Source organism: Aphelocoma coerulescens, chromosome 7 (assembly GCF_041296385.1).
Source record: "Aphelocoma coerulescens isolate FSJ_1873_10779 chromosome 7, UR_Acoe_1.0, whole genome shotgun sequence".
Classification (NCBI taxonomy): Eukaryota; Metazoa; Chordata; class Aves; order Passeriformes; family Corvidae; genus Aphelocoma; species Aphelocoma coerulescens.
Genome location: NC_091021.1, coordinates 23,828,073 through 23,853,700, shown reverse-complemented (window position 1 = coordinate 23,853,700; position 25,628 = coordinate 23,828,073). Strand labels below are relative to the sequence as shown.

General features: G+C 57.4%; 1 protein-coding gene across 4 annotated transcripts in view; it reads right to left on the bottom strand.

The window, feature by feature from the left end:
• NHEJ1 (non-homologous end joining factor 1) overlaps positions 1 to 25,628 on the bottom strand; it is a 44,118-nt gene continuing 18,490 nt past the window's right edge. For 3 of the 4 annotated variants that reach the window (XM_069020897.1, XM_069020895.1, XM_069020896.1), the window contains exons 6-8: positions 1,102 to 1,219; positions 753 to 856; positions 1 to 457 (exon numbers count right to left, since the gene is read on the bottom strand). In XM_069020897.1, the coding sequence (XP_068876998.1) occupies positions 41 to 457; positions 753 to 856; positions 1,102 to 1,219 (639 nt within the window). In that variant the 3' untranslated portion in view covers positions 1 to 40. Of the gene's footprint in view, positions 462 to 752; positions 857 to 1,101; positions 1,220 to 25,628 lie in introns of all 4 variants that reach the window. The other variant, XM_069020898.1, reaches the window with a different exon arrangement.

The following is a 25,628-nucleotide window of genomic DNA, read 5'->3' as shown; positions in this document are numbered from 1 at the left end:
AGGAATCCCACCCAGACACAGCCTTTTATTGAAAACCCACTCAAGAGCAGCCAAACCCCACAGCTCTGCCAGAGCCCCAGCTGTCCCACATCCACTGGCAGCATCCCTCCCACTTCTCCCAGGTCCAGCACTGGCTCTGCCATGAGAGGAAGCCTGGGCAAACTCTGCACCAGAGAAGAGTTAGAGAAGCTGTTTCCTGAAACACTGTTGAAGAAAGGAGCTCCATCTCCCCAAATGGAGACATCTTGGGAGGGGACCATGACCTGGGCAGGGTCCACCAGGAGATGCAGAGAAGAGGTAGATGATGCATGGGTGCTCTGCACTCCCTCTCTTGGATGCTGGGGGAAGCAGAGACCCTTGGCAGGGTTGGCAGCAATCTTTCAGCTGAAGAGCCCTTTTGCCTTCTTTGGCTTGGCCTTGGCTGCAGGCAGCCGGGGCTTCTGAGCTGGGGAGGAGGCTGGCTGGAAACAAAGAGAAGGCAGTGTCAGTTCCACCTTGGGGGGTCATGCAGCGTGTGTGCAAGTGTGCAAGCAGTGATATTCCTGTCATCTCTGTTGTGGGAGTGCAAAATACATACACATCTGCAATCACACACTCCCCAGTCAGGATGCATGGGGTAGAATGGGCTAGGAACCAAGCTGAGACTCCAAGCCCATCCTGGATGGGCACAGTACTTGGATGAGAGGACAGAAAGGAGATGTGGTCCCCATCCTGCCATTGGTACAGAGAGACTGTTCTAGAGCAGCACTCACCGAGGTTCTCTTGCTGGAAGATGTTGTTTCATCCTCCTGGGATGGAGGAGGTGGATGGGGGTGCTCTGTGGTTTCTGCAATGGGTGCTCTGTCCACGTCATCCTCTGGTACCAGAAAAAGATGCAATTTGGGATTGAGATAAGGGAGCATGAGGCATTGCCCAAAGCCACTCCAGGAATTGTGCTTGGATGGGGAGCCCAGCCCATGGGGGGAAAGCAAAGGGGGACACTGTTGCATGGGGTGAGCTGCACCCGGGGCCACACTTCTCTTCCCCCAGGATATGGGGCTCAGCAGTCGAGGGGATGGCTGTATCACATGCTCCCCATGCCACAGCCAAGGAGCTCCTCACCAGAGCAACGCCGTTTCCGAGCCTGCTTGGCCTCCTGCTGTGTCACTGCAGTGTAGAGCTGCTGCAGAGCAGAGGTAAACTCCCGCCCTTCATCCGCAGCGCAGATCTGGGGCAGGGTCTGTGGAAGAAAGTAGAGGCACCATCTCCCTGCCAGGACATCACCTGCCAGGTCACCCTGCCACTGTGCCACTGTGGGGCAAAGAAGGGGCTGTGCCCCCCTCTGCCTGTCAGGCTGCATCTGTTTCACCCCAGGACTGCAGCACAGTTTGTGGGAACAGGCAGCTCAGGCACTGGGTGGGATGTGGCTGCTCCCAGCTGTGCACACACCCACACACCTGCTCTGGACACTGTGTTGCCTTCCCACTGAGAGGCAGACTGCAGAGGCTTCTGGGTCATTCATGAAATGCTGGAGATAAGATCGCTCTGGAAGGGCTCTGGCTTCCCTGCCTGGAGCAGCATGGGCTGCAGCTTGCAGATCTGGACAGCGAGCCTTGGGCAGGGACATGACCTCATTAAGAGGTGGGAACAGGTAGCCCCTGCCTGCCACCACAGCCTCCAGTACAAGGCATCTCTCTGGTGGCCCCACGGAAAGTGAAAATGATGTGACAGTGAGATGAGGGATGCCCAGGTTTGCTCCCAGTCTGCCAGAACAGCTCCTGCCTCCCTTCACACATTTTTATTCCCTCCAGACTTGACATGGGAAGCCACCTTCCTCCTGCCTGCACCTCTTGCCAGTGGTATGCCACCTTTCCTGATGGGCCATGCTGATGCACATGAGAGATCTTGGTGGGCTGGGGAAGCACCACACTCCACTGGGAACATAACACAGCTCACAGTGAGCAAACAAACATGCACAGGGATGGGGAAACACGTGTGTGCCCTGGAGGGGTTGCTGTGGGGGGTGTGTGGGGCACAGTGTGGGCCTGCAAGTGCAGGTGAGTGTGAGCATGATGACGTACTTAGGGACTGTGTGTTCAGCAGTGTGCAGATGAGCATGGCTGCGGGTGCATGCATGGCTGACTGTGTGGCTCTGTGTGTGTGTTTGTGCGTGTGTGTGTGTCAAAGGTCTGCACACACTAATCTCTGCCCTGCTCCACACCCAGACAGCAGGAGAACAAAGTGTAACAGATAAGGTAGGATCCTCTCCGGGCCAGGAAAGTGGGGAGGGGATGGGGACACTCAGACCCACTCAAGGCCAGAGTCCAAAGCCTGACCCCAGCTTCCCAGGGGCAGAATGGGTAGGCTGAGCCCTCTTCATTGCTCCCTGCCAGACAGGGTGGGAGGATAGGGCTGATGCCAGGATGGGTTGGCTGGTGCCCAGAGAGACACTTTCCATGCAGGTCTCATCTCTTCTGCTGGAGTCATAGGCATGAAAGGCCCCTTGACTGTAGGAAATGCATGGCACTGGCAATCTGCTTTTTGACCAACTGCTATCCAGGTCACCTCCTCTGTCCTTGCCCACTGCCACTGGAGGGAGTGATGCTCTGCTCCCAGCATCCCACCAGCATCCCACCAGCATCCCACCAGCATCCCACCAGCATCCCACCAGCATCCCTGGGATTGCTTGGTACTGGGCAAGCACACCTCTCAATGCCTCATCACCCAGCCGCCAAGCTGTTAGCTGCACTGGCTCATGACAGGGTCCCAGAGAGGAGGAGGGATGCTGAGCACCTCAGGCACCCCAAAGATGCTCTTTCCCTGCTGTCTCACCCCACAGAGCCAGAGTTGCACCCAAGGTTGCAAAAGCAGCATCCAAGGCTGGGAAGGTGACTGCACTTCAAAGGCAGAAGAGGGCCTGGTCACGGGTGGCTGACACAGCCCAGATCAAAGGCACAAGCTGGAGTCATAATTCAGAGAAAAGCAAACAGCAGCTCCCAGGAAAGTCAGGAATGGCAGTGAAGTGAGCAAAGTGTACTAGATAGCGCTGTGTGGGTCAGTGCCCCAGGAGGGCAGGAGAGTCCCCTGCAGAGCCAGGTGCCAGCTCTGGGTGCCACTACTATGGTGCCCATCCCCTCTCCCTGCCACCAACCAGTCTCTGGGGAATGCCGGGGCAATGGGGCAGGCTATGCATCCAGGTGTAGGGTGGTGCCCAATCTCCTCTGCTCCAATCCATCCAGGATGGCACCTGGCATGTGCCCCGAGGCCCAGGGCTGCTCAGGCTGCTCCACTTCACAGAATTCAAGCAAGGATCTGGGCAGGGCAGCTGCTCACTCAGTGCTCAGCCCCAGCTGCCCAGAGCCAGCAGTGTCCCCATGGTGTCCCTGGGGATGGGGCAAACCATCTTTGCAGCCGCACAGTGACCCCAAGAGCAGCACACACACCCACTGAGGTGGCACCCTGGGGAGGCACTGGGAGAAGAGTGCCCAGCGCTCCTCGGGGGATTGGGCATCCGGGGTGGCACAGGGGTCTGCAGGTGCAGGGCACCTGCTGCCCACGCCTGTGGGAAGGGCTTAGCTCCAGAAAGCCCAGAGTGGAATTTGGGAGTCAGCGGCCACTTCCTGCCGCTGCCCTTCCCGGCGGCTGGAGCCTGCGGGCTCGGGGCCATGGGGTGGCCGGAGCTGGCCCGCGGCGGGACTGGGAGGCTGCGCTTCACAGCCCCGGAGGGAAATGGGTTCTAACCAGAGCTGGAAGCGTTTCCCTGCAGAGCTATGACTCAGCAGGGAGCAGAGCGTGCTGTGCCAGCCACCGGCCACCTGATGGCCCCGAAGGCTGAAAGGGACAACGAAGTGTCCCCGAAACGGCTGGATGGGGGACAAGCCCTGGCTACAGGTGATTTTCCCCTTCCTCCTTGCCCCACTGCTCCATTCCGAAGCTGAACCCTGCTGCAGACAAGTTGTCCCCACTGCGACATCAGCCCTCATCTCTGGTGACTTGTTTTTCCCTGATTACCCATCTCCAGGATAAACATGATGTCTGAGGTCCGGGGAGCCGCACAAGCAGAGGGCTGGCAGATGGGGGAGTGCTGGCCGAGTTGCTCCACACGACTCGCCAGGCACCAGAGAGTGATGCCTGGGGAGCTGGCATGGCTTGTCTGGCCTGTTATGACTACCTGGCCACAAGGCCAAGTGGGATGCCCCCGTATCAGGAGGGACTCAAGGCTGTGGAGGCGGCACGGGAGGCTCCGCAGCACACCCTGAACTGCAACTGGGGGGGTGCCCAGCAAAGGGGGGCAGGTGCCTGACCTCGTGCTGAGAGCAAGTCATGCTCACCAACAGCTCCACGGTGTGGAGGGGCAGCTCAGGGGGAGCTGGGCTGCAGCCTCGCTCAGTGACCCCAACCCAGAGGGCTGGGCTATGGGCCTGCACCCCAGTGTGGAGATGCAGCAGGGTCAGTGGTGGGCAGGGTACAGAATCTATCTCCAAGGCATTCTGCCTTTACCCACCCCGTGCCCAGACTCCCTTCTCAAGGGGCCATAAGGGACAGCAATTCGCAGTATGAGCAGAAGGGGCACATCACCCAGCCCGGCACCATGCCACCAGCACAAAACCATCACCTTTCCCTGGCCCAGGACGGGTTTGCAAGCACGCTGGCTCATGCTGGGCCCCCCTTCCAGTGCCAAGCACCAGAGTCTAAATCGGTCATGCTCAAAGCTGGGGACTGACCCTTTCATTATCACACCAGACGTTCAAAGCGGTTACCAACATTCTTCACTACAGATCCCACATTCCTATTTTTTAATATATTTTTAACTGGAAAACAGAGCGAATGGGGCCTGTTTGGAAATTACAGCCTGGCTGCTGTGGCTTGTATGTCAGATCTGCCCACATTCCCGTGGCCAGCCTCAGCACATGCTCCACAGGGGCACACTTAATAATTCCTGCAGGGGCGGGAGCCAAGGGGTGTGGGCCAAGGGGGAGGATGGCTTCCCCAGGCTGTCCCCGCCAGCGGGCTCCGCGGAAGCGGCGTGGTGGAGTGGCAGACCAGGAATGGCAGACTGGCTCTCTGGCACTGGGCACAGCCACTGCCACACTGGTGTGGATGAAGTCTGGCGATGCTGTGACAGTCCACAGTGGACAAGGGAAGGGCTCCATGGCTGGTGCATTCCTGTGCCTCGGGGCCAGGCTGCCCTTGGCACTCTACCCTGCCACAAGCTTTGTGCATGCTCCTGGGAATGGGGCTGGCATGGCTTGCTGGATCTGTGCTGGGCATCTCTGCCCATGGTTATGTCAATGTCAGGCTAGAGAGAGACACCCACCCTGGGATCCAGGTAGATGCTCACCCACCCTCTTCCAGCAGCAGAGGAGCTGTCTGCAAGAGAATAGATGGAGAGAGTTGAACTGTCCCCCTCCAGCTGGTATCAAGGGCAGGAAAGGGGGTGCTTATTCCCTGGGATGAAGCAGGGTACATCAGTCAGATCTCCTGCTCCAGCTCCCTTGTGGGGAAATGGCCCTCTCCCTGGGGGCAGAGCTGCCTCCAGGCACTCTGAGGTGCCCCACACTTACCGCTGATGCCCTTTCCCAGCTCCTCCAGCCCTTAGATCTACTTGCACCCACCCCAGCCTGCATCACTCCCTGGGGCACTGCATACTCCAGAAGCAGGTGGCTAAAGGACCAGCCCTGAGCTCGAACTGTCACTGTCCCCATCTGCCCTACCATGCAGTCCCAGGGGACACGCAGCAGCAGCAGCAGCAGCAGTAGCAGCAGCAGCAGCTAGGAGAGCTGGCGGTGCTGCCAGCCCGCCCTTGGAGCAGGCACGGGCAGGATGGCCAGGGCTTCACAGGCAGGCAGCCAGGCTGAGCACACCTGGCAGGAAGTGGCGGTGCCGGCAGGGGAAGGCAGCCGGAGAGCTGCTGAGAGGTGAAGGGGTCACCCCGGGGAAGAGCGGGTGGTGAGGCCGGGACAGAGGAGCATCCCAGCCCGGCCCAGCCCAGCCCGGCATGGCACAGCACTCCTCCCAGCACCGCTCTGGCCCTGCTGCCGGCAATGTTTTCCTTTCCCCCTGACTTCAGGGGCCTTTCCAGCGAGCAAATGTCAGGCACATAAAGAGCGGCACTGTGAGCGGAAGATGGAGCGAGAATGCCTGCCCGCGTCCCTCCGTAAGTGCTGTCTCACACTTCATCAAGGCAGCCTTTGCAAGCGAGGCACTCACTTAACAACCAGCAGTCTATGCTGGCCGGCGACCGCAGCAGCCCCGCCGCTCAATACCCTTTTCTTTTCTCCTTGTGCTGCTTCTGTGGCTTGGGTTACAGCCTTTCTCGCAGACACTGAGCGGAGGGGCGTGGTGGCAGCGGGGGCTCTGCATTGTGCCGCCGCCACGCCGGGGTGGATGCTGGTTCCCCCCATGCAGAGATGCTGGGGGGGTTCTATCCCTGCTCTGCCCACTCACTCCTGCATCCAACGGGCAGGGATAAATCCCAGGGAAAGGAGGGTCGGCGGCAGAGCAGAGGTGGGGCAGGAGGTTGCAGCATCTCCTTCCCAGTCATGTGAGGACCAACCCACCAGGAGCAGCCTGGGGCTTGGCAGGGACGCTGGCAGGGGGTGAGTGGTTCCACCCTCAGTGGGCACCGTCCCTACCCCATCCCATTTGGAAAGAGGCCCTCCTGCCATGCTGCCAAGCAAACCCATGGGCATCCAAGCCCTCCCCCTGCCCAAGTGCCAACAAACTCCCTGAAAAAGAGTTGTGTCCAGCACTAGCATTGCCTCCCCACCTGGGCAATGCTGGAAGATGCTGGGCCTTGCTGCGCGGCTTGACCATGGGCACTTGTCCTCCTGTCCAGCAGCCCATGGGGTAACAGCCCATGGGGAAGCTGGCACTGGGTGCCAGTTTGGCAAGGGAGATGGACACGGAGGCAGGTCCCAAAAAGTGTGGCAGGTCCCAGCATGCCAGGACTAGTGAGGACTTGCTTCCAGGAAGGCAGAGTCACAGGCTGATAGAACCTACAGCCTTCACCTCCACCAACCTGACCCATCACTGACACAGGGTGCCTTCTCCAGGGTCAAGAGCAGAAGGCATGGAGACCTGGTGGCCAGTATGCCTCCTCTCCCAGGGGGACAGCTCAGAGACCCCACTTATCTGTGAGGAAGCTGGGTGGCTCACACTGCTTTGTTATTTTAGGCTGACTCGGTGAATATAGATACATCATCCAGGCTTATTATTGTAGGATTCCTCCACAGAGTGTGCCAGCTCATGCGGGTTTATTATTGTCTGCTCAGGAAAGCTGGACACATTGCACTGGTCTGTTATTGTAGGGTTGCTCAGGAAGGCCAGCCAGCTCATCCCAGCTTGTTGTTATTGCACAGAGCTCATGGGGGGCTGGCCAGGAAACTTCCTGCAAAGTGGGGTGATGGAAAGGGAGCCACACCTGGTGAATCACAAGGATGCTGTGTGGTGATAAGGAACAGCAAAGGGTGGGATCCAGCACCTCAGCTCCACCCAGCAAGGACAGGCCACTCATTCATGGGCACAAGCACTCATGATTCCCCTGGATCTCTGTATAACAGAGGCAGCAGGAGTGTGGGTCAGGGCAGGGAACTGGCAAAGCAGCCCTCATACTCAAGAAACAAAATCTGGGGATGACAGGGGGACAACCATGGAACTACTGCACCCAGTACATCCCTGAACCTGGCACACAAGGGATTAGCTGAGCTAACAGGGCCCAGAGAGGAAGCTGGTGCTGAGCCAGGTGGGATTAGGGGCTTTTGGGGGGAATCTGGGCGTGTTTAGGACCAAGGCTGAGCAGGAGGCAGCTACTCCACCCTTGTGGCTTTGCAGTTCCTCCCAAGCACGGGTGCAGCCATAGGGGCAGCCCCTGGGGATGCTGCCCCATTGTCACCCGAAACTGCAGCAGGAAGCATTTCTGTGTAGGGCAGGGGGACAGCAGGGCTCCCCACTGGGCTGCCTCAGGCAACTCCCCAGGCACATGGCCCCAGTAGGGTTGGGTCCAACTTGCCCCAGCAGCCCTGGCACTGCTGCTGGCACAGCCACTGAGTCACCATCACTTCCTTGCTCTGTGACAATCCGTGTTTCCCAGGCATGGCAGCCTGCTGGCGTCACCCCAGGCTGTGCCCAGCTGGTACCAGGCACCCAGATGTCCCACGGGCAGTGCCCAGCTATGCCAGGTGCCCAGGTGTCCCCCCAGGCAGTGCCCAGCTGTTCCAGGTACCCAGGTGTCCCACGGGCAGTGCCCAGCTGTGCTCAGTGCAGATGTTGGTCCCCAGCCAGGCACCAGGATTGAGTGTCAAGAGAGCTCTCCGTGCACAGCAGCGGCGGCAGGAGGCCAGCCTGCCTTGTGAGCACACAGCCCTTTCATTCATGGCAAAAAATAGCCCCCCGGGGTGTGGTCCAGGCTGGAAAAGCCCCCTCCAGCCCTGGCCAGCCCATGTTTATTCAATACGGGGGGGACACACTGCCCTCTCCCTGCCCCCCAGCCCTGCGCACCATCTCCCTGCCAGAGTGGCTGCTCTTGGACGTGATTCGTCGGGTCCCCCCTGGCCAAAACACACAGGCTGGGGTGGGGGGGAAGGCAAAACCCTAAAAAGCACTGGGTTTGTCTCCAGGAGGAGCAGCCCGTGGTGATGTCATGAGAGTTTGCACGCGGCCACATGAAAGGGACTCGCTGCCCAGGAAATCCACAGGTCAATGATCCTTCAGACAAGCCAGCGATTCTTCAATGGGCCAGGAAGGAAACCTCGGGGAGCCCAAGCCAAGCCTGCCCTTGCCCCAGGGACAAAGCCTGCCCCCAGCCTCATGGCCCCCCAGGATCCCCAACCCTGCTCCACAATCCCTCCCTTTCTCAGCAGCTGAAATTCACAGCAGCCCAATCCCTCTGCAAAATGGTACCAACTTCTGCCCTGCAGTTCCTGGGCACCAAGCCTCTCCCCACAGACTACTAACATCCTAAGACCTGCTCTGCAGCCTCCAGAGTCTGGACCCCTGCCCACAGACCCCAGGCCCTTTCCCTCTGCTGGTCTGGGGGGAAGCACCCCTATTTCCATGGTGATCCATCAGGCTGGGAGTGGCAGGTGATTTAGGGTCAGGCAGCACTGCCACCTGACAATGGGGATGCAGCAGGGCAGAGGTTTCTCTTTCATGAAGGATTACACTGGGGACAGCTGGGAACACACAGATGCAGCCCCCTCAGCCCCCTTCCCAAGAGTCAGCCAGGTTCTCAGTCTGCTCTGGCAGGCATTGCAGATATGGGCTCTGAAACCAAATCTGCTGCCCAGGGCTCCCCCTCCCCATTTTCCATAGGTGCAGGATGCAGTGGCTGGACCGATGAGGAGGATTTGCCTGATTTGCCTTCCTCCTCCCCATGGAGGAGACATCTCTGGGCTCACATCCAAGCCCAGGATTCCAGCTCTGCACCTCAGTCTGCTCTGCACATCCCAGCCCCTTCATGGATCCTATATCACAGGGAAATTGATGATGGAGCTGCCTTTCCGGCCCCGCCACAGGCTGCAGCCCAGAAGGAGCCGAGTGGCAAGTGAACCTCAGGGTTCTGACTTTGTGCCCCCAGCACCTCCCATGCATCATTTTAGGAGGCTGCAAGCAACCAGCCTGTCCACCTGCAACTTGCCCATGGAGACACTCTTCTGCTCCACTTGCCCCATGTCCCCACTCACAGGCACAAGGTGAGAAGACCCTCTGCAACCCGAAAGGTGCCTGGAGACCAGCATGTACCCCAAGCTGGTGCCACAGCACGTGGGGACATTGGCTGAGAAATCCTTGATGGAGCAATGGGCACAGGCATGGTGCTGGGGCTCTCTGAGGCCAGCTGAGTGGTGACTGGAACCCACTGCCCTCAGCAGAGAGAGGGTCTTTGCAAAAGAGCTCTAAGAAGACCACAGCCTGGGACATCTGGGATGTGGGGCACCTCCATCCTGCTGGTACCCAAATCGGTCCATGACAGCACTGGACTCATGGAGGGGACAGGGACAGTGAAGAGGAGATAGGAGCCCCCACATTCCATGCGAGGCTCTCAGGACTATTCCTTCTCCCATCTGGGCCCAGGTTGGGATGTTTACTCCTGCTGTCCCTGTTTCAGCAAAGAGAGGGTACTCAGTCTCTATGACTGTCAATCAGGCACTTTTCACCAGGGCTAAAAATGCACTCACAGAAGGAAAACAAAATAAAAACACAAAACAAAACAGAGAGGTGAAAAATTCCTTGATATTTCTCTCCTGCAAATCCCCAGAGCCAGCAGAGAGGCGAGAGCCCCCGGAGTTTGTCAAGCAAACACTTTCACACCCTTGGCCACGCTCGGCACACTGCCGCTGGAATGCCAAATATATATTTAAGCCCTGCTCATCAAAGGAGTCTGTTCGGAGTCGGTTTCGGGCAACGTGCATGTGGGTTTGGCCTGGAGAGAAAACCAGGGATGCGGAGAACATTTCTTGGGGATGGGAGACAGCTCGCGTGCGCACACACACACACACACACGCGTGAGATAAATGGCAACCTTCAAGGTCGTGTGGCTGTGAGGTCGCGGGCTGGGCAAGAGATACCTGCCCGCTGTGGCACTCACCCTTATCAGCGCCTGTCGCACTGTGGGGTGGGGATGTTTAGGCTGGAGGGAGGCCAGCAGCCATTCTGCATTCCAGCACTATAAACTTTGTCAGAGCTAAACAAGCGCAGCCAACAAAGCCAGGGTCCAGTGAGACGAGCAGGAAGCAGCACTTTGGGAGAGGGCAAGATTTCAGGGAAGTGGAGGGCTGCTCAGAGCTGTGCATGTCACCATGAGGTGATAAGAAGCCTCAGCTCGGGCTCAGCACTATGCAGTAGTGAGACACAGATACAGCGCTCCTGCAAGTCCAAAGTTGGCGTTTGCCAGGGTGCCACAGATCCTGCTCTGCCTCCCCTGGCACTACCTGCACTAGGCTGCCAGCCATCCCACAGGGCATCACTGCTCGTCTGCTGCCAAACCACCCCCAGTCCTGTTCTTGGAGGCACGGAGGGCAGAGGGCTGCTGTTCCACAGCTCCTCCTCTCAGACATGGCTTTGCTGGAACAAGCTGGACACAGCAAGGAGCACTTTGGGAGCTGACAGCAAATGGGAGACCCTTTCTGCTTGGACCACTGCTGTTCCCCTCTCCTTTACAAGTATTCCCTTGGTCTGTTCCAGACAGCCCAGGGATCCATGCCCATCTCATGGACAACCTCAGCATCAGAGAGATGGGGAAATCTCTGCCTTCCTCCTCCTATTCTGTGTGGGGTTTGCAAAGCCCCAGTGCTGGCTGCTGGGGCTAAAGGCAGGTCTGGGGGATGCCACATATGGGGTAGTGTCAGGGCAGGAGCTCCATCTCCAGAGATGACAAGCTGACCTTTCCCCTCTCTATCATTGCTCCAGCCAAGAGCAAAGATATTTTAGCCAAAATCTTGTACCTAATCCCAGCTGACAGAGCTGCAGGCTGGGGTCTGGCCAAGGGCTGGAGTCGGACAGGGCAAAAGAGATCATTGCCACAAGCAAACAGAGCATGCCAGTGCTGTGAAATCAGGCATTACGCGCCTGTCTCCTGCAGCAGGAGCAGCCCATCAGGCTGCCAGGGAGATGCTCTGGTTATGGCAGGGGCAATCCCAGCACTGGCAGGGCCTGACCCTGCACAGCCATGTCTCTGAAGCTGGGTTCATCTCCAGGTGAGGGGAGGGATTACTGCACCACCACAGTTGGATTTCAGGCACCTGCTGCTAATAAAACACTCTGTCAGGCCACCTTCACCCTTTCAGCCCTTGGAGAGAGGGACAGGATCTCTGTGGTGCTACCTGGGGGGGCACAGAGAGCTGGGGGAGCTGGGAGCCATGGCCCCAACCCTGCCCCATGCTGTGCCATTCCACCTGGGCAAGCAGATCTCCCCTTGTTGCTGCAGCCTCTTCCATCTCTGTCCTGCCAGGTTCAGCCACTGCAGCCCAAGTTGCTCCTCACTTCCAAGGGCAGGGATCCCAGCCTGTGCTGGGAGAGATGCTCTGAGCTTCACCACTCCCCCGTGGGCAATGAGGAGCAAAGACCTCCTCAGCTCGGGTGACTGCTCTTTTTCCAGCCCCCTGCCCACTCATCACACCACTCTCTCCATTCATGCTTGCCTTGCTCTGAAGGGTTCACTTACCCCTTGCCATCTCCAGACAGCAGAACTGTGCCCTTTGGCTAAATACAGCGTTTTTTAAAAGCCTCACCATTTTCACCCCTAATTTTCTAGGCGTTTTCTTCCATGCAGCACTATCTGTCAGCTGCAGCACTGGAAAACAAGGTACCAAAGGCACCTGCTTCCAGCTGCCCTGTGCTCATGTCAAACCTCCTCTGTTCACAGTCCCTCTTTCCTGGACCACCATCACCCTGCAGTCTAAAAATTGGTCTATCTCCAACCTTATTCAAAATAATATGCTCAAATATATTGTCTCCTACACAGTGCCAGGCTACAAAATCCTCCTCAACTTAAACCTGTGCCATCACCATGGCCAGGTCTTTCTGCAGGCTTGGGGGAATAATAAGGGACCTCTATAGACCCACCCTACACTGCCATCAGCTGCCATCATCTCAAAACATGAGCCTGTCATCAGGAGACACACAGTGATAGTCGAAGAGCTCTTTCTTTGCTCCCAAACAACCCCAGCTCCTCCAGCAGCCCCAACATGGGGGAACAGGGTTCCCTCAAATGCCCTGCCTCCAGGAAACTGAGGATGGGGAGAGAACCTCTTCAAACACCTGGAAACTCAAAAGGCAGCTCTTCAAGTCGACATCAGAGCCAAGGTGAGGACTGGGCTGCTCCTCACTCTGCCCTTGCTGGCTCCTGGAGCCGGTGCCCACAGCCCACTGCCTCCTACCAGGCTGCACATCTGCTGCCTCCACCCGTGCAGGAGAGCAGGAATCAATTACAGGGCTGGCAAAGGCAGGGCTGCTCCAGGGCTGGCACGTGGCACCAGCTCCAGTGGCCGCAGAGCACGTGGCACAGCACTGGAGGCTGGGTGCAGATGTGCCACTGGCTCATGGGGAAGAGGCAAAGGAACCACTTGAAAGCCATGGTATGAAAGTGCTGGTAAACCAGGGCCACTCCTCTGCTCCTCTGGCTTCATGTGCTATTTACAGTGTTCTGGGTGCCCACCCTGGGGAAGTTCAACCCTTGGGGTGCAGACTTTAGCCAAGCCAGACATCTTGTCTGCCATTCAGCTCCCCAGATCCCAGCACATTCCTGGACCCTCCAGATAAGATAACTAAGATGCTCCAGGGTGGGCTCTGATCCAGCCCATCACAGCGACTCATCGCATGGACACATCAGCACGCACTGGAAGCCCTCATGCAGCTCTCTCAGACAACCAGCATGTACAGCAGGAACGTATGGACAAGCCCTGCCACACCAGTCTGGTGACAAGGAGAGACCCAGCCAAGCCGTGGTCACTCCTTGCAGCCCCACCGTTAGCCCCACCAGGTGGCTGCAGCTGGGGTGGGGGAAGATGTCCCTGCTCTCCCCAGGGTGGGGGGAAAAGCAGTGGGGAGACTCCCGTCAAGCCCATAGGCTGGTTTCCTCGTTTAATGGGAAGGGTTAGGTCTCGCCCTGTGTCCCAGCACCCAGCAACTCCTGGGCATTGCAAGGGCTTCTCGAGTCTCTGCAGGTATAGGAGAACTGAGTTTGCACCAGGGAAATGTGATTCTGCTAACCCACACCTGGCAGGGGCTGCCTAAGGGCTTCAGGGAAGGTGGGACGTGAGGAAGAGGAGGAAGTGCAGCAGTGCCATGCCCTCAGTGTCTCCCGTAGTGCTGGCCCTTCATCCTCTGCTCCTGCCAAGCAGTACATCCAGGCATTACTCTGCGCACAATCCTGTCTCTGTACCTAACCCCAGCTCTGTGTAACCCCGGCTCTGTGTCTAACCCCAGCTCTGCTGGCACCTGCGGGAGCAAACGTGGCTGTAGCCAAATGCTCGCCCCTGCGAGCTGAGGTTTGTTGGGCCCCCGGTGTCTCCCGAGGGCTGCAGGATGAGGATGCTGCCCACACAGCCCAGAGCTGTGGTGACCCCTGGGGTAGGACTGTGCCGATCGGGAGCAGGTGGCAGCTGACGGTGCTCCCCCAGCCAGTGGCGGAGGAGGAGCTAAATTTATTCCACCAATATGTGGGCAGCGGGGAAGGGGACCAGGGGGCTCCTCCAGCCTGTCTGCCCCATGCGTGGCCAACCCTGTCCCGACACCAGTGACGACAGCACGGTCCTTTAGGACTGTCTCTTTGGCACCCGCGTGTCCTGATGACTGGCCCTGAGCGGGCCCAAGTCCTTCCTCCTCTGACCACAGAGGGGAAAGTTTCCAAATTAAAAACCTAAATCTGGCAACAAGGTGCCCATGGCAGGAACCTCTTAAACTGGCCATTAAAGTTTATAAGTTAGACGGGCACCAGGAGCAAGCGGCGGAGCTGCAGAAAAACAGCCGCCCCTCCTTGAGCAGCCTAACCACGGCTGTCCCCAAAGCCGCAGGGCTGACGTCACGGCATGACTTCACCTCCATCACCCACTGCCGGGCCGGCCCCAGCCCCGTGTTTACCCCTGCCCATCCCTGTGCTGTCCCTCGGAGCCTGCTTTTCCCTTTGAGGTCAGTCAGCAGCCCCGGGGCCTGGCGAGGAAGAGGAAAAGACTAGAGAGAAGGAAACCAAACCTCAGCGCCCACAAGGCGGGCTGCAAAACACGGAGCCCCAGCAGCCGCACTGCGGGGATGGTGGGCTCTGTCCTCTGTGTCTCTCCCCCGGTTGCACCCCCCCGTTTTGCCTCTAGGCTGCTGGAAAAACTGCAGCCAGGGCTGTTCCCACTGTTGTTCTCCCATTTTCCCACAGACAACACATTCTGTTCTGCCAGCAAGATGGGCTGGGGGGAGGTGTGGGATCCAACTTGTTGACCCATCCTGGCCCAGGATGCTGCAATGTACCGCAGGCACCTGAGAGATCCCGGCCTCTAGTCCAAGGATTGAGATGGTATGGGGTGAACGAGTGGCACCGCCTGTCCCCAAGCCCAGCTAGGGTACCTGCCCCTGGGTAAAGCACAGCCTGGGGTTTCAGCTAGAGGAGCTTTGGGAGTAGCAGAAACAGAAGCCTTGAGTGCCTGGGCACAGACCAGGCCAGAACCCCTCCCCTCCTCCCTGCCAGCACGGGGCACTTCAGCTCTAGACCTCTCAAAGAGGAGCCACCAGCCTCAGTGAGGTGTTGCAGGTACATGTGGGATGCAGATTTGCCTTACCTGGTGGGGTGGGAGGGTGGATAAGGAGTCTAAAACCCCATGGGCAGTGATACTGAAAGAGCCCTGGAACCAGCCTGACCAATGTGCTCAGCTGGGAGACCCATGTTGCCAGAACATGGGTGAGAGCCACAAAAGCCACATGGGTTCAGAAGGGGCAAGGCTGGGGGCTGTGCGGCTGCAGGGCTGCCTGTACCAAGCCCAGGGCACTGGTCAGAACAGGCTGGAAAAGCCACTGTCCCCATTGGCTACTGTTCGGAGCCTCACGGGACACATGTTGCCCGCTGTCACCTCCCGGAGAGGTTTGTGGGTTGCATTTATAGACTCGGCCACAGACCCTGGACCTTATCTTCTGGACCACATAGTGCTGCCTCTGCATCCGGAGCATCTTCAGGAGCGGGAAGTGTCACCGACCCCCTCTGCACCCCAGTGAGTCAGTGCACACACCCGAGCCACTCACACTCCTCCCCATGGGCATCGATCAGTGGGGAAGCACACACACACACACACACACACAAACAGGGCAGCCTCTGCAAACAACTGCTTGTTAAGTTAAAATTAAACTCTGCACAAATATTGACCTTTGGAGGGGATACAAACTCTGCCAATATATTTACCAGCTTTATAAATGGGCCTGACCACAGTGCCCTATACGCTGAGGTGGAGGAGGTGAGGGCTGCAGAGGTGCCCAAACAAGGTGCATCCCCCCTTCCCCAAATGGGGTTCTCCCTGAACAATGCCACTGTGCCCCCCAGCTGCCCCCCACTGTCCCCAAAGTCCCCACTCCAACCTGAAGGAGGATGGATGATGGGCATGAGAATCCACTTTTTCCCTCGAACTTGGGGTTTCTTGAGGGAGCAGCCAGCAGCTCACAGAGGACACAGGGGAAGCTCTTGTCACCTCCAGCCCCATGAAATTGGTCAGCTGAACAGCCCTGATGCTGCTCCTTATCTCCCAACACTTCTAGACTTCTGCACTGACCAAAGCTTCACTGTCTGGCAGGGACACCCACTGCCAAGCCCAGTGGCCTAGCCCTTGGGCAGGTGGCTCTGCCCAGGAGTCTGTGCCCCCTCTGTGGAGTGCTCAGCACAGCCTGGAGAGGTTCCCATCTCTCAAGGGGGACCCAGAGCTTGGTCCTTGGTCTTGAAATGCTTCGGGAGCAGAAGCACCAGTAGCCTGCTGCTGGAGAGAAGGCACAGCATCGCTCTGCAGTGGGAAACCACCCCTCTCAAACCCACCAGAGCTCTCTGAAGGAGCCAGCATGCCCAGCTGAGCATCTGGGGTTTGCAGTGGGAATGGGAAAATACTTAGGGCAAGATGTTTCCACAAGGAGGATGGCTAAACCAGCTTGGCTGTCATGGGAGAAGATGCAAGCTCTTCTCACAGCCTACACCTAAGGTAAAACACAGGAGGCAAGCTGGAATAAATGGCAGCTTTTGCAGGCAGAGGGTGCAAATGAGGTGGCATGGGAGGCAAGAGCATTGTCAAGGATATTAGTGCAACAAGTTGCTGTTGAATAGTTGGGCAATGAAGGAGAACTTGGGGAACAGCCCCAGCTACTGTGTAAATGCAAGGGGAACACACTGGCCTGGAACTCAGCAAGGAGAAGACAACCTTGCACATCCTGAGGAGACCAGGATGGGACCATTGTGCCTGAGGCTGCCACTGACCCTCAATCCTTGGGCAAAGAGAATGACACGGCTGTGGGCACATGGTCTGGCTGAGCATGTACCAGCAGGCAGTGGAGCTCAGCATGTAAGGAGGGTGATGGAGGGTGGATTCAGGAGATGGCCCAAGGAGCTGAGCATGCAGACCCAAGGCCATACATAGGCAGGAGAAGGGTGCCAAGAGCATGTGCGTGCAGCAGGCACAACTCCTGCGCCCAGAGCAGTGCATGCACTGGCTGGGCAGTGGGAGGAAGGCTTGTGCCCATGCTGGCTGCCTGGTCCCCAGCCCCAGGGATGCAGGGAGGAGAGCACGACACATACAGCAGGGGATGCCCAAGTTCCAGCTCTCGGAAATACTGAATAGAGTCTTATTCAGGCTGATGTAAAACACTGTTAAAACACACAAAAATCCTTTGAGTAATGGGCGAGCGGGAAAGAGGCATCTATAATTAACAGTAACTGTTCGAGACGGTCGCTGCCCAGAGACGTGTACTGTGCAAAACCACTTGAAAAGGCCTCGTCTGAAAGGCGAAGCCTGGGGTTTTTCAAGAAGCCCGTCATGTAACGATCCTGGCCCTTCCAAAATAATTCTGCCATATTAAAAAAACCCAAAACCTCAGCTTAATCACCCTGCAGCACTGGGACTGGAGAGCTCTGAGAGGAGGGGAAGGAAAGCACAACCGGCTTCCAATTAGAGCCTCATTAGAAAGGAAAGCTGGGGAGCTATTAGAGAGCTGGCCAGGAGTGAGCTGAGCCAGATGCCTGGAGACCCACTGCAGGAGGGGTGTCCCCATCACTCCTGCCCCTTCCCCTCTTCCTCCTCAGTGGGTGCTCTGGGACCCCAAGAGTGACACAGTCCCAACTGTGGGCACTTGACCTGAGCAGAAGAGGAGGTTTCTGTAGTTGCATACCTAAAAGCCATCGTGGAAGCCCTGGCCCTATACATAGTAGAGTTTGGGGGTGTTCACGGAGCTGGGCAGGGAACACTAGGGATGGGAGAAAGGGGAACTGGGGCTAGAAGGATACTGCAGATGGAGAGGGAAAGCAAAACAGGGTCTGTGGACTTCACTGCCTCCTCCCACCCTGAGAGGCATAGAGCCAGGCCAGAGACTGCCCCAGCCTGCATGTCCCTGAGATACCAGGATCAGGCTTCCATTTTTGCCAAACCCAGAGGGGAAGATGACAGTCCTGCTGTGAGCACATACCTTCTTCTGCCCTGCAAGCACATCTTGCCACCTTCCCTGCCACTTTGGGTCCCTGTCCCCTCCCATGTAGACCAGTCCTAGCGCCCAGTGTGCTGCAGCCTCATGATGATGACTCCAGTGGCTACAGACACTCGTCCAAGTGCCAAAGTCCAGCCAGGTCAGAGTGAGTGCCAGAGCATCCTTACCCGCAGCACAGGTTCAGCCACAGCATCCAGCCCAGCTCATTTGCTTCATCACTCTGGCTTTAATCGTGCCCACCAGGCAGCCCTGCCTGCCTGGGCCAGGGCAGTGGGCATCTCCTTGCCTGCCTGCAGCCTGGCTCCAGGGCTGTCCAGGCAGGAGGCACACTGCCCAGAGCAGCCTTCCCTTCCCATCCCACAGCCTGGGACCCATCCAACACAAAGTTAATTTCTAACCATGGGTAACCACCAGTGTCCCAGCTGGGATGATTTATCCCCTATCTGCCTGGGCTGGATTTATGAGCCACACATCCCCTAGGCTGTGATAAAGGCCATGTCTGTGCTCCTCCATCGCCGCCCTCCCGTAGCCACTCCGTGCGGACTCGCTGCTCACCCCCCCCATTTACAAGCCTTTCCCCAGCACGGAAACCTGACAGCCCGCAGAAGAACAGTAAACAGCACAGAAAATAGAACATGCTGGAGGCCAAGGAGAGACACACGGGCCGGGGAAGCCACAAATGGTTCCTGCTTTCAGGACTTGTTCAAGAAAAGAGAGTGGGATGTACCCTGGACTCCCACTAGCCCTCAAAAGGGGAGAGGGGAGGTGCTATTAATAGCTGATCCAGGGCACTGCTCACATGCAGGGCTGGAGTGATGATGCCACAGCCGTGTTTGGGATGGCTGAGCATCAAGGTGCATCAAGGAGCAATCCTTGAGGCAGTGCTGGGAGTGGGGATTTGCCCTGCAAATGGGAATTCACACACAGGGTGGGAAATTCCTTATCCCATCAGTCCAGTGTGAGGCCAGGAGAACTGGGGACCTGAAGTGAGGCCAGATGCTGCTATGTTTGCCCCTGTCAAGCAGCAATAGGTTGTGGGGTTGCTAAGAGTGGACGCAACCCTGCATGCACTTGTCCCAGTCCATCTTCCCCTGCAGACGGTGCTCAACAGCCCAGCACCTAGACATAATGTCATGGTGATGCCTTAGATTTACAGTTCAGGCTGCTTCAGGGCTTGGCCACAGTGGAGATGAAGACACATGTCACCCAACTTCTTTTTAAACAAGATCTGGGGCTTCTTCTCCTTTGCTGGGAACACAGTCAGCCCCTGTGCAGTGCTGGGCATTACTGCAGTGCTGGCAGTCTCTGTAGCAGGCCAAAATATGTGCAGAGAGCTTCAAGCACCTGGATCTGTTTTCTGCCCCTCCACCAGCCAGAAGCTGCTGTGCCAGAGCTCGGATGTTCTGCATGCACTGCAGCAGCTGCAGTTCAGAGCCTTGTGCATTGGAGTCCCTGCCCCGACAGCTTGGGATGGCATCACTCTCTGCAGCACCTCTAAGGGCTTCCAGTCCCCACAGCCAGCTGGATGTGCAGCCCACCAGGCAGGCAAACAGGCTGGATGCTGGCAACCTGGCCATACAGATTGTGGTCCTGAATTCAAGCAGTCCCTTGCCAGTGGCATCCATCTGGAAAGGGAGCAAGGGGCAGAAGTGACAGGCCTGGGGTTTGCAGCATGAGGCTGCAAGAAGCAGGATGGATGAGGCTGCAGGCAGCATCCTGGCTCTTGAGGCTGGCATGACCAGCCCCAAGCCGTCCCTCAGCCCTCTGCAGCGCTGATAGCGGCAGCCCCAGCAAGGGAGAGAAGAGAGCCTTGTTCTGGGGCCAAGACTAAGGCGATTCAGTGCTCTGCTCCCCTGAGGTTTCTCGGGTGAAACCTGGCTCTGTAATGGCTGTGTCTGTAAAACGTATGGAAATGCCCATAAAACCTGTATCAAATGCTATATGGATATATATGGATACATGGAGAGAACTATGAAATTAGGAGCATGCGGGGAATCGGGGCAGGACGGCTCCCTCCGAGCCGTAAAAACACATAAGTAAAAGGCAGGGGGGGCAGCAGCACCAGGAGCTGCGGAGACAGACTGGCACAGTCAGGAGCCAGGGGAAGGGCACCCTGGCTCGCACTGTGCAGCTCCACCGAGACCTGGGCCCGTGGGAAGCCTCCAGAATGGAGGGACCTCTCTGTGGAGCTGCATGGGACAGACCACCGTGTAGGTCTGGGCAAGCCTCGCCAGAGCTTCCCAGCAGCCCAAACCTTCGCTATGGTCAGAGGCAGGAGGTCTGGCTGTGGGGAGAACCTGGCAGTACCCCTGAACTTGGAGGTAGCTTGAGGAGCTTGAGCTATCAAAGTGACAAGTGAAAGGCTGGAGAGGGGAGATGGACAAAAATCTCTGCTGTGGATGACAACAGCCCACAGTGGTATTGATGTCTGAGCAGAAAAACTGCTGATCCCAGCTGGAATGAAAGAGCCAGCACCGGCTGAGCACTGGTTGAGCATGGTCGATGGAGCAGTACCATCACTACAAGAGCTGAGGTCTTAGTAAAATTTCTAATCTCTCTATCAACAGATTTTGCAGCAAAATCATAAGCAAATAGGCCAACAGAGGCCCTTTCTGAGGAGTATGCAATAAATTATGAGAGAAGATGAGCTGTGGCCACTGATGCTGTTTGATCCCCACATCGTGCTGGGCAGCAGCCAGTTTGTTCCAGTCCTTCTTGCCTTGCCCCAGCAGGGGCTGGGGAGCTGGGACCCCAGTTCTCTGCTGCTCCCACCAAAACCTTTCTCTCCTTGTAGCCTTCCTAAAGCAAAAAACAGGCCCAAGACCCCCAAATTTGGAGCCTAACCTCACTCATCTGCCCTGATTCATTTGACCTGAGAAAAATAAGCGTGAAGGGACCCCTGCAGCAGGGAGACCAGGGCAAGACCAGCTGCAGGCACAGCCCTGCTCCTAACCCACATGGGGCTGATGCTGTAGTGATGGGGGAAAGCTCCTTGGCTGCATGACAGCCTGCTTGGCTCCTGCTGCACCACTGACCAGGGTGACAGCACAATGTGGGTACCAGCCCTGCTGCCTTGAAGCATCCCTGTCATAGAGGCCGCAGCCAGGGCGATGAAGCAATGCAGTGCCAGGGCTGCAGTGACGCAGGGCCTGGCATGCAGAGGTGCAGTGCCCGGGATGCAGGATGCAGTGCCCGGGATGCAGAGGCGCGGTGCCGGATCCGCAGCCCCCCCGCCGCCGCCGCAGCCCATCAGGCGGGCGCTGGCCGGAACCAGGGCGCCATCTGCCGCGTCCCTGTCACCCTCCGCGGCCGCATCTCCGCGGCTGCGACATCCAGGGCATCCAGTTTGCAGCAGTATGGCAGCGATGAGGATGCAAATGCCTCCGGGCTGTTGCTCCTTTAGGCTCCAAGCCCCTAGCGCTGGGGCTGGGGGGGGGGGCAGTTTGGGTTGTCCCACAAAATAAATTTGGGAAGTGGGGCAGCTGGGGGGCCGTGCAGGGAGACGTCAGCAGCAAAGCAGAGAAGGGTGAGGGATGGAGGGGATGGGAGGCACTTGAAATTCTCCTGGCACTCTACTCTGCACCACCAGATGCAGATCCTCCCCAAGGGCTTCCAGAGGCACTTGGCAGCTTTTGGGGGTCAAGTTTAGAGGCTATCCCACCAAGGCAGGGGTGCCAAGGCAGGAACACGGCTGCAACGGCTGGAGAAATGCCAGGCTGAGGGGGAGAGCAGGGACATTGGAGGTGCCTGTTCCAGAGCACTACCCTGGGTCTGCTCATCCTCACGCTCAACTAGGCAGCCACAAAACAGGGCAGCACCTAGGGAGAGCTGGTGTCCAAATTCCTACAGCTCATCCTGCACCAGCAACCATGGCCCTTGCTCAGCTCTGGCTGGTGGCAGATTGGCACCTGCAGCTCTGCACATTACCACTTTTGGGGGCACTACATGGCCACGCAAGTGAAAAACATGCAGGAGCCACACTGTCTAGGGATGCTACGTGACTATGGATGAGGCAGAGTGGGCTCATGAATATTAATGTCCATTGTGGCTTTCAAGAACGTCAACCCAGCACAAAGACCTAATATTACTCCTGGCCATGCAAACGCAGCTATATCCTCATGTCAACCAGGTGGCAGAGTGAGGGTGGGATGCCCATCCTCTGTCCATGTTCGCAGTCTCTGTGCTCCAGCTCTGCAGCTGGCCAGAGGAATGGGGAGAGAGCCCTGCTTTCTCTGCAACCCCGAGGTTTCAAAACACAGGGAGCAAGAGCCAGGCAAGCAGGGACCTGACTGCTCTGTGACCATGGCACCTGCACTATGACAGGCACTTGTAGTCACAGTGTCCCAGGAGCCAGCCAAGGGATGCTGCCTGGGGAGCTGGGCAGTGTGTGGGACTGGCACATCCTGTGGCTGAGGCAAATTGCTCTGTCTGCCTGCTTTGGAAAGCATCATTGATGAAGGTTACAGAGCCAGAGGATGGATTTCCCAGGAACCTGGATGTGCCTGAGCACCCTTCCAGCCATGCCACCAGTAGGCTCCAGGGGAGGGAAGGGCAGGCATGGCCTCAGGGAAGCACAGGGGACAGCAGGCGGGATGTGATCACACTTGGGACACACACTTAACCCCTGTCCTTGGGCATGTTGGGACCTGTGGAGCAGCTACCCTGTGGCTTCTCAAGGATCCCAAGTTAGAGAGCTACCAGGTTGGAACTTGAGGAGCCACACTGATGGCCATGGGAATGTAGGGATGCTCCCACACGCCTGTCCTTCCTCTCTCTTGCTCAATATCTATTGGTATCTCCCTCCAGCAGCCACAGCTCCCAGGGCCACAGAACACATATCAGCCGGGCACTGCTGCCAGCAGGGACACCCCTGGGAAGGGTTTTAGGGGTGTAAGCCTTTTAGCTTGGCAGAGCCCTGCGATGGAGGATTCTGCAGGCCACCTGCATCCCCTTGGTGAGCACAGCAGTCCCTGGGCATGGCTCCCGTGCTCAGCCAGTGCAGCGCAAGGTCACACCCAGGCCTGTGAACCCGGGCAGGCACAGGGGAACCTTCTAGTCACACAATTACTATATTATGTAGCACTAATAAAAAAAAAAAAAATTTAAAAAAAAAGAGGGGGGGAGAAAGGGCTTGAAGTTTTCTTAATGCCACATAGTAAAGTATTTATAGAAAGCCAGGCGTGAATGGGCTGCTTACAGGCCACACTCCTCCTCGGCGTCAGGATCTCCAGGAATTATTCTGTGCAGTCACATTGTTGTATTCACCCAGAGATTGAGTTTAATTACAGACACGCGGGCAAACAGGCTGTCAGTGTTCCAGCCTCGCTGGGGAAAGGGCAACTGAGCTCCCTTTAATGAATGTATTTTAAAAAGACCCAAGGTTGAAATAGAGAGGGAGGGAAGGGGGCTTGCAGAGGCAGCGCTGGGGCAATAGGGATGAGAGAAGGGGCCATGGGGAGATGCGGGGTACTAGGGGAGCTACTGGGGCTCTCTGCATTGGGGAATGGGGCTGGGATGCTGGGGAGAGGTTGGGAACAGTTGGACATTGGGTGTATGGGGCACACAGAGCTGGAGGCACACGGCCCAGATGTGGCCAGAACAGCTCGCGAGATGCAGGGCCCCAAGCATCCACTGCACACAGGATGGCAGATCCCCTTGGAGACCCAGAGGAACTTCCCAAAGAAAATGGGGGGAGTGGGGAAGACTCCCAACTTATTACAGAGCAGTGTATAAACAGAACAAATAAATATAGAGCTACTTTATTACAAGGCTGGCCAACTCTGGTGGCTGGCTGATTACAGGGCAGGCTGCTCCAGAGCTACGCAAACCCAGACCTCAATAAAGGCCAGATTGGAGCTGCCTTTCACTCATTGACAACTTTGGCATGCTCCTGCCATGCTGCTCAGCCCCAGCATGCTGCTGGCTGCCTCCACACCCCAGAATGAGGCAAAGGGGTAAATAAAAGCTTAAACAAGTAGTGAGTAAGCGATGAGCAGGGGCAAGCACATCAGCAGCCTTGCACACAGGCACTAAAAATACAGTTTATTTTCCTAAGGAGGCAGCAACTTCCAAAACTGGAGATTTGAACAAAAAAATAAAAGCAAAGAATAAAATGCCATAAGAATTACAGGTCCATGGGGGAGCGGGGGGTGGGGGAAAGACCCAAGAACAAGGAAAGAAAAACACAGTGATGAGTAAGATACACACATGACGTATGTAAATACACCGAGATGGAAATGCATAAGCCTCCTGCACACAGAGGCACACACAAGCACATGCAGAGGCACACGTGTGGGGGATGGCTCCCAGCTCCCCGTGGGGACGGAGCCAGCCCATGCCTCGCCTCGCCTCGCCTCGCCTCGCCTCGCCTCGCCTCGCCTCGCCTCGCCTCGCCTCGCCTCGCCTCTCCTCTCCTCTCCTCTCCTCTCCTCTCCTCTCCTCTCCTCTCCTCTCCTCTCCTCTCCTCTCCTCTCCTCTCCTCTCCTCTCCTCTCCTCTCCTCTCCTCTCCTCTCCTCTCCTCTCCTCTCCTCTCCTCTCCTCTCCTCTCCTCCAAAGGCATTAACCTCTGCACACACACACAGACATCTTCCCAGGGCTTAGGCTGAAAGGGCACTTTGTCTCTTGGTCCACAGTGCTCTCTACACCTGGGCTCCCAAGCCGCCACCAGCGAGGTGGTGGCTGCTGTCCCCGGGGACTCCTGTGACCACCTCGGTGCTGAATCCCTGGCGCCTGGCGCAAGCCACGGACCCCGCAGTGGGGTGGAGGGTCAGGAGCTTCCTGGCCAGCAGCCGAGGCAGCCCCATGCCCGGGCAGCTGGCCAGCGCACCAGACCCCAGTGTGCCCACAGGAGATGAGGGAGGGATGGAGACCGGCACGTCTGTGGGGCTGCAGGTTAGGAGGCTTTAAAGGAGTTGATTTAGTATTGTCCTACCTGCCCTGAAATGGGTACTTGAGCAAGGGATGGAGGTTGCTTCGGGTCATCGTTGTGCTGAACAGAGCCATTATAGCACAGGGCAGGAGAAAGGGGCTGCTTTGGGATGAGTTGGCTCCCCTGGGCACAGCTGGGTGAGACTGCTGTGGTCCTGCACATGCCCCACACACAGCTCTGCCAAGGAGATGCTGCCCCAAACATGTCCCCACAGTGATAGATGAACACCGCTGTGACCACCAGTCCCATCAAAGTCCCTAGGGCACCTTGGCATCACTGCACCTTCCCCAAGGCAAGAGCCTGGGAGAAGGGGCAAAGCTGGAAGGGCAAGCAGACAGCCGGATAGCTTTCCTCGGCAATGTGCAAGGGTCCCTTCCCTAAAGGCATCACTGTATGCCCCAAGGGATCCCTGCCACCCTCAGCTCTGCCCACGGCCCACCCTGCTCCACAGCAAAGCCTGGCCATGGTGCTCTCAGGGAATTTGCATGGGACAAAGCAAAATACAGCTGAGTCCCAAATCTCCTTCTACACCACACATGGGATGGCAGCATCCAGGCTATGCCAAGGCAC